This window comes from Monoraphidium neglectum, assembly GCF_000611645.1.
Source record: "Monoraphidium neglectum strain SAG 48.87 unplaced genomic scaffold scaffold01190, whole genome shotgun sequence".
Lineage (NCBI taxonomy): Eukaryota > Viridiplantae > Chlorophyta > Chlorophyceae > Sphaeropleales > Selenastraceae > Monoraphidium > Monoraphidium neglectum.
This window is the reverse complement of record NW_014012438.1, coordinates 1-8,404: the sequence shown is the minus strand read 5'-3', so window position 1 is coordinate 8,404 and position 8,404 is coordinate 1. Positions and strand designations below refer to the sequence as shown.

Sequence of the window (8,404 nt, the reverse complement as noted above, 5' to 3'; positions counted from 1 at the left end):
GGGGGGGGGGGGGGGCACTTCCAGCAGCGGCTGCCGCAGGTGCAGCCGCCTCAGGTGATGTGCCATTGCAAGCGGGCGTCGCGCCCGTTCCTGCATCCCAGCCACAAGCCCTGCTCCAGCCTCCGCCGGGGTCAGTGCACCACGCAAGAGCGCCACTGGCGGTGGGCACAGACGCAACACGCTCCTGCCACTCACATCGAAGGTGTCATAATGATATGAGAAAGCCGTTATGGCAAGTGACGCCACCAGCATCCAAGTGACGCCCCCAGACCATAGAATCTGAGTGCGTTGGACGGAAGGGGCCAGGTGACGGCGGTTGTCAAGGAGATCCGCGCGGCGCAGTAGCGAATGCCAGGTGCAGGATGTGCAGGCAGCTCAGGTGATGGTGACTCCACAACCGCTTTGCACTCAGTCTCTTTCGCCAGGGCAGCGCCGAGAGGGGCACAGGAGATGCCTGCCTTGTAAGGCCCACGCACGTGGGTCCCAAAAGCAAGTGTAGCGACGGCTTTGCATGCACCATGCAGCCCACCCCCCAATCGTCCGACAGGCTGAGTCAGGCCCTACATTGCCATGGGTGAGATCAATGTCAATCCGACACGGACACCAGGGGTCCAACCACGGTACCCTGCAAGGGAAAAACGTTGACACCCTTGCTGGCCTCACCCACCAGCACAATGAAGAGGTAAAAGAGCCGCATGCCAATTGTAAAAGCCACGCCCGCCCTGCACAGGAGTGCATGGGGCCAGGGCAGCAGCATGGTTCGGCGGCACGTCTCGCACAGGGATGGGGCCGTTTGCAGCAGACAGGCTGGCTGGGCGCCAAGGCACCTCACATTCCCTCGAGCCAGGCGCAAGAAGAATTGAGACCAGCTCTGATCAAGAGCGGGCGCCGCGGCATGCTGGGGACACCCGACGTTGCAGGGCACAGCGACCCTGCAATTTGAACGCGTCCGGCGACAGCTCCCACCTGATGGCCACCAGTTTGACCTCGTCCATGTGCATGATGTCCTTGTTTAGGGGGCTTGACACGCAGCGGACGTAGAACCCCCAATGGACGTACAGGCGCACGCTCTGGTCGGCCGCGTTGCGATGAGCAGGGGCGATGCGGAGCGGCTGTGCGGCTGGCGGCGCCAGGATCACCAACATGCTGCGCGGGCCCCAAGCGCAACGACGGGGATCAGTCCGCATGCGCGGCTGCCTGCTCCAACCCCATCGCTGCCAATGCCCCCAAGAGGCACGGTGCCAGGGCGGCTGATCTAGCGCGCACGGCCTTGCTTTGCAACCGCCTTAGTGCGCACGGAGGGCGTCTCACCATTCCAAAGCAGACGAAGGAGGCGTACAGGGACAGGAGGGCGCACATGATGACGACCTCCGGGCGGGTGAGGGGCTCCCCTGGCGTTTTGCCAGGGCCGACAATCAAGTGGGGGGAATGCGCGGTGTATAAGGCGCCGGCAGAGCGATAGGTGATGCATGCGTGCTGCAGAAGCTCGCATGCACATGGTAGAGCCCCCTGAGGGGCGGTGTGGAGGTGCAGTGGCTCGGCACACGGAGGGTATCGGGCGCACGGTGCGCGCCCCAACCCTCCATGCGCCGAGCCGCGGCAGCCAGTCGGCGCGAGTGCAGGGGCATGTGCCGCACCTGGAAAGTGGCTGAGAATCGGGTCCCGCGCCTGCAAATTGGGGGCGTGACTTGCAATAGGTGTGTATACTTGCGTGGATAAGAGAGTTCAAACCTCGCCACCGTCTGCGTTAGCTTTCTTTCTGGACTGCATTGTGCTGTGGCTTGTCTTGGACACTGCGGCCTAGCGTGTCCTACCACCTGCATAGGGTTTTACGCCGCCCCAAGCCCAGGCCCCCCCTTTTCCCCCGCAACAAAGTCGTCGTCACGAGCAACTTGCGCCACGCCTTATGCTGGCACAGGTGTGCAGCGCGAGACCACACGCGCCGCAACTGCGCATGCCTACCGACAGCTCGGCGATGCGCTGAGTCTTGGACGGCTCCAGGAGGATTGTCACGCCTGCACGCAGGGCGGGGTGGAGTTGGCCGACGCACCCTCCGTCTGGCAGATGCACCATGGAGCGCATCTGTCACACTCGTGTTGGCACGCACGCACACACACACACACGCACACAGACACACACACACATCCACACAACCTCGCCCACACGCGCAACTCAGCGTGCACGCGCGACCGCAGCCCACCCGCCGTCGCGAGTATTGAGGAGACTGTCGCGAGGTACGTCGACGCCGTCATGGCGTTGCGCGCCTGCTGCACCGCCAGGATCGCCTCTTTCGGGTCGCTGCAGCAGGTGTCCGAGAAGACGGCACGCCCCAGCTTGCCCCAGGCGTAGTAGTCGTGCACGCGCGACTTCTCGGGGCGGCGGAGCTTGGCGAGAGCAGGGCGGACGATCTGGATGATGTGTGTGTGTGTGCGTGGGTGCGTGCGTGTGTGTGTGTGTGCGTGGGTGCGTGCGTGTGTGTGTGTGTGTGTGTGTGTGTGTGTGAGTGTGTGTGTGTGTGTGTGTGTGTGCGCGTGCGCGTAATTTGTGCATGCCAGCGGGTGTGTATGTATGTGCGTGTGCACGCTCCGGCATCTGCGCTGCGCCCTCTGACGCGTGTGCGCATGTGCGTGCGCGTTCCCGTATGTTTAGAACGTTTTGAGTGCGATTTTGGGCATGCGTGCAGGCGCACACCAACATTTGAAGCACAACGCGCAGACCCGACGGCCCACAAACAACGAGACACCCGAATCCCACCATGAGCCAGGCGTTGTACCCGAAAAACACCCCCAGGGCTATCGCCATGATGATGCCCTCCATGCCGGCCTTATTCATGGCTGCCAGCGGCTGGCGAGGCGCGAGCGTGTCACGGCGGGATGCCCTTGACCTGGCCTGCGGACGGGGACCAGCAGAGTGCGTGCGCCGCGCCTTCCCGATGCGCTTTGTTCCCGGGGCCTGGCGGCTTATCATTCGCCTCGGAGCTGCAGGCACCAGATTGTGTACAGCGCCCGGCCTGCCTGGCCAGCCGCTGCCTTGCAGCCACTGCTGCCGCGCGGGGTCGCCGTGCGAGCGAGGCCCACCACGAAACAAGATGAGCGTGTCTGGCTGCTGGCGGCTGTGCTCTAGCGCCCCAAAAGCGCTGGCCAACAGCCCTGCAAGGACGCCACGTGTGACGGGCAGGGGTCCAGGGACCCAGCGCACCAAGGCGCCGTGAACACTTGAGCAGTTGCGCCGCCAGCCCTCGCAGGTGGATCCCTTCTATACCAGCTGAAGTGACATTTACCGTCGGGTGCGTTATGGCTATCTCTTCTTGAACGCAAACGCCCTTGTACAGTGCTTCGGCGATCCTGGCACTCGTCAATGTCACCCGGCGATCTGTGGCACTTGGGCGCTTTGACGCATACCGCATCAATTCGTGTTCTGAGTAGAGGGTCACTTGCTGCTAAAACATGCGACCTGCAGCCGCTTCGCAGACCACACACGCGTCACTGTCACTGCAATGCGCCCGTCGCAAGCACAGCGTGATCGTTGTGACTATGTGATGCATAGGCGTGATCCAGCCGGCCCCTAATTGATGTAGGCTGCTGAAATAACTGAAATCTACACGTAATATAGAATGGAAGTATGCCTCAACCATCCTGGAGTTGCGGTCGGCCGCCACCGTCTCACAGGGGGTTCAGCGTCAAGAGTGCGGCAAGCAGCGGAGTGCTTCAAAGCGAGTGGGGCATCCCTGCCCATTCCAATGATACTCGTATCACAATTCACCTGAGTGCGACGGCTAGACACTCAGAGCGGCAGAAGGGGCGGGTTGAGCGCGGGCTTCAAGAAAAGCGGCAAGAATGGGCGAAGGTGCACAGTGCGTGCTTGCGCTTGTCCAGAGAAAATCACGGCGACAGTGAGGCAAAATGGCCACGGCGACAGTGCCTGTCAGTGAAGGTGGCTGATGCAGGTGGGAAGGCGCATGTGAGCCGAGGGGCGGGGAAGCCGTGGCGCATCCGTGCACGATAATCAAAACGTGTGAATTCAGGATAGGGCGGGCTGACACAAGCAGCTCTTTACCCAGTGCGTACGCATGATTCTATGCGATGTGTGTTCTGTGTCACAAGGGGCATATTATGAGTGCCAGCTCGCTTTAGCCATCAATTCACGCACATACGTGTCATGAGTGGGCAACATTACGAAAATTCTCATCACCCACAGCCCAGAATGCATTTGCACAAGCGCACGTTCCAAAAACCTCTGCAACATACGGTATGGCGCCGCTGCGTGCCAGCCACGCAGAACCTGCCCACTGTTTCCAAGTCGACTGTGCATGTGACGTCAGGCCAGCGACAGTGCTCCGCGCACTGCGAATTTCAGTGCAAGCACCAAACGTTCCTTCAATGCCTAACGCCGACGAACGGTCATAGAGAAAATGTGATGAGCTGCCGTTACGATGTTGCATGGTCCAGTCAGCATATCAGACCTCGTACAACCGTCACCTTCGGCTCTCCCACCCAACAGTCCAGTGCATCTCGATCGGTCATCGGCGTGCGGCTCACAAGCAGCTCTTTACCCAGTGCGTACGCATGATTCTATGCGATGTGTGTTCTGTGTCACAAGGGGCATGTTATGAGTGCCAGCTCGCTTTAGCCATCAATTCACGCACATACGTGTCATGAGTGGGCAACATTACGAAAATTCTCATCACCCACAGCCCAGAATGCATTTGCACAAGCGCACGTTCCAAAAACCTCTGCAACATACGGTATGGCGCCGCTGCGTGCCAGCCACGCAGAACCTGCCCACTGTTTCCAAGTCGACTGTGCATGTGACGTCAGGCCAGCGACAGTGCTCCGCGCACTGCGAATTTCAGTGCAAGCACCAAACGTTCCTTCAATGCCTAACGCCGACGAACGGTCATAGAGAAAATGTGATGAGCTGCCGTTACGATGTTGCATGGTCCAGTCAGCATATCAGACCTCGTACAACCGTCACCTTCGGCTCTCCCACCCAACAGTCCAGTGCATCTCGATCGGTCATCGGCGTGCGGCTCGGCCTGTGCAATGCCTTGGGGTAATTATGCAGTCCGCGCATGACTCCCATGTGGCAACACGCGCAACTGAATTACAACGATCATCCCGGCTCAGCACGATTGAGCAAGCGCCAGGGGGGGGACACCCCCGGACCCCCATGGACGGGGAAGCTAGCAGGTTCGCCAGTGGTGCTGCGGGCACAGTTACGTGGACAAGTTCAGTATCATACAATCTTGAGACATAATCCTGCGCTGTGGGTGGTAACTGCGACAGGGCCGGAACACTCTGCCTGTACGTGCGACGTCGAAGGGTCAGACGTCGGACTGCAGCTGAGGTGTGAAGGTTATGGTAGTTGTATCTAGATCGAACGCTGGTTTGCGTTCCGACCTGCGTGCGCCGTAGCAATCTACAGCTTTTTTTGCGCGGGTGGAGTGCTCGTTCTGGCGGTGTGAGCCCGCTGCTCAACCCCATGGGCGCGCACGGCTTTTGATGGAGGTCATGGAAGTCTACGAACTGCTCCGAAGCCCGGAGGAAGTCGCCGAATGGCTTTCAGCGCTGCAGACACCAGAGGGCGCCCAAGTGATGCAGGCGCTGGGCGAGTCTGGAAAGGTGCGGCGGGGCGTAGGAAGCCCTGGCAGAGCAGGACAAGGCCAGATTAGAGCTTGACATGGAATCGGTGTTGCGCTTGCAGCGCGCAACGTAGCCACAGAGGGTGCGCCTCTCGATTCTCGGGCTGTCCCCCCCCCCCCCACCTGGCTCCACATTTCTTCTCTCGCCACGCGCCGCCGCGCAGTCGCACGATCCCTCGCATGGTCCTGGCACGCTGTTCCAAGGACAGTTTGTGCTGCTGTCGTGTAACCAGGGCCGCCGCATGCAGCCCGCCCTCATAAACGGCATCGACCTGAGCGGCGACGCTCCTCAGGCGAGCGCTCGGCTGTCGCGCGCCCACGCGCCCCGCGCCCCGCTGGGCGCCTTGCTTGCTGCGCGCGCCGTGCCGCCAGGCTGTTGACCGATGAGCTGGGCTGCTGACCGATGAGCGGGCGCTGCGGGAAGCAAGAAGTTGACCGCACCCAGGACTCAATGCTGCCGCCCCCCCTCCCACCCTCCCACCCTCTTATGAGTAGGTGCAACTCATCAGCTTGAAAAAGGGCGGGGCCGCGGTGTCGCTGCCAGGCACACGACTCTCTATGTTGGCGCCCCCGCACCGCGCCACTGCCGCCCTCCTGGACTGCGCCCGCCGGCTGGCCGCCGCCGTGCGCGTGGACGCTACCGCGGTCGGCTCGGCGCTGGCGGCTGCGCGCGTGCTCAAGGACTTGGAGGAGCAGCAGTACAACAAGGCGCAGGTGGCGGCGCTGCGTGAGCGGATGGCGCGGCGCCTCAACGGCGACCGCGCGGCCACTGCGGCAGCGGGGGCGGCTGGTGGTTGCGAGGAGGGGCCGGAGGTTGCAGAGGGCGAAGAGGAACGCCAGCCGTGGAGGTGAGGGCCGAGTGTGTGGAACCTTGGCCTTGGGGGGCTCACCGCCTGGCTGAAGATTTTGGCATGCCAGCATGCACTTGTCGCGTCATGACCCCTGGCCAAACACCATGCGCCCAAGGTTGCTTGTGGACCCTCACCCGCCACACCCCCCCCGCCCAGCTATGTGGTTGAAGAGCATGAGCACGCAGCAGAGCGCGCCGCCAGGCGGCTCTCAGCGTCGCTGGCCGCACTGCAGGAGCTGCGGGCGCAGCGCGGCCTGCAGCAGCGGGCCTCGCCGGGCCCGCCGCCGCCGCCTTGTGCCCAGCCAGGTCATGAGGCGGGGGCGCCTGGGCAGCTGCTGGATTTCGGGATGGCAGAGCCGCCTGCAGACTACGTGGAGGCTGCGGCCAACAATGGGCCAAAGCCGTCCCCATCAAAGCAGCACGAGCAGGCGCAGCAGCAAGAGGTGCCGGAGCAGCAGGAGCTGGGGCGGCAGCAGGAGCAACAATGGCAGCAAGAGTTGGAGCGGCAACAGCAGCAGCAACGGCAGCAAGAGTTGGCGCTGCAACAGGAGCAGGAGCGACAGCGGAAGCTGCAGCAGCAACAGGAGCAGGAGCGACATCAGAAGCTGCAGCAGCAACACGAGCAGGAGCGACAGCAGAAGCGGCAGCAGCAACAGGAGCAGGAGCAGCCGCCGACTCGGCGGCGCATGTTTGGGGGATTCAGCGGGCCCTGCGCACGGCCTGCTGAGGCGCACGCGTGCCAGCCCCCATCCACCTCTCTGACGGAGGCGGCCGCCCTGGCGGGTAGGCCAGTGGCCAGAAGCAGCGGCGAGCCGTTGTTGAACGGGACCCACAGCCCGTCCGCCGCTGCCGCCGCAGCAGCCTATGGCCGTGTTGCCGGCTCGACGCAGGCTGGCAGCGCCTTCTCGACCCTGAGCGGTGCCGCCGCACGTCACGAATTGGTCAGCGGCGCCGGCGCAGCTGGTGTCGCTGGCGGGTCGCCGCAGGCCGGTGCCCCGCAGGTGCATGTGACGCCGAGGCTGGACAATGCACCGCGGCAGCAGCCGCAGGCGCAGCACGGCCTGCTGATGCCGCAGCACCAGCGGCCGCCCTCACTGCACCAGCACGGGCACATACAGCTGCAAAACGAGTGTCAGCAGGAGCAGCAGCAGCAGCAGCAGCAGCAGCAGCAGCAGCAGCAGCAGCAGCAGCAGCAGCAGCAGCAGCAGCAGCAGCCCAGGCTCCGCGGCGAGGAGGCCGCGGCGGAGGAGGAGCGGGACCCAAAGCGGCGTCGCACGGATGGCGTGGCGGGGGCGCCTCACACGCGAGGGGATGGCGGGCAGGAGGCGGTTGGCGCAAGTGGCCCCTGGACACAACTCCATGACCAGCAGCAGCAGCAGCAGCAGCAGCAGGAGGAGGAGGAGGAGGACTATCAGCGTTTGGTGGCTGCTCTCAGCACCGTGCCGCCGCAGGAGCGGCAGAGCCCAGGGGCGGCACCCGCGGCCGCGGCGGAGGGCGGCGGCGGCGACTTCAGCGCGTTTGCGGCGCCAGCGGCGCCCCGCGACCCCCGCCTCGGGCGCAGGCCGTCGCTAGTCGGGCAGGCGGCGACGCAGGCGGCGGCACTGGGGATGTGCTATAGTGCGCCGGTCCCCGGGGCGACATGCGCGCAATCGCCGCGCGAGTCTGAGCTGCTGCCTCCCTCCACCAGCCTGCCGGCGCGGCCGCCGCCGCGGGCGGCCTCGCTCGGCAGCTGCAAGCTGTGCAGACACGGCGGCACCGCGGTGCGTAGCTGTCGGGGCTGCAGTGTCGGCGGTCGAGGGGCGCGGCTGGCGACCTTTTGGCGACCCTTTGGCCTCTGAAACATGACACACTGGCGTTGCGGCCCCTCAGAGGCGTGATGTCCCAGTGCTGTGCCTGCTCCTTCGCACCTGAGC

General features: G+C 63.7%; 2 protein-coding genes across 2 annotated transcripts; one reads left to right on the top strand and one right to left on the bottom strand.

Annotated features, from left to right (window-relative positions):
* Positions 1 to 586: 586 nt before the first annotated feature.
* Positions 587 to 1,001, bottom strand: MNEG_6971 (hypothetical protein; the record flags this gene model as incomplete). The annotated part of the gene is made up of 2 exons (XM_014044555.1): positions 587 to 722; positions 967 to 1,001. The coding sequence occupies 2 exons, from the start codon at positions 999 to 1,001 to the stop codon at positions 587 to 589; spliced, it is 171 nt and encodes a 56-aa protein (XP_013900009.1).
* A 5,198-nt stretch (positions 1,002 to 6,199) lies between these two features.
* MNEG_6970 (hypothetical protein) lies at positions 6,200 to 8,368 on the top strand (the record flags this gene model as incomplete). The annotated part of the gene is made up of 4 exons (XM_014044554.1): positions 6,200 to 6,489; positions 6,649 to 7,274; positions 7,350 to 8,251; positions 8,363 to 8,368. 4 exons carry the CDS (start codon positions 6,200 to 6,202, stop codon positions 8,366 to 8,368), a joined length of 1,824 nt encoding a protein of 607 aa, XP_013900008.1.
* Between the last annotated feature and the right edge of the window lie 36 nt (positions 8,369 to 8,404).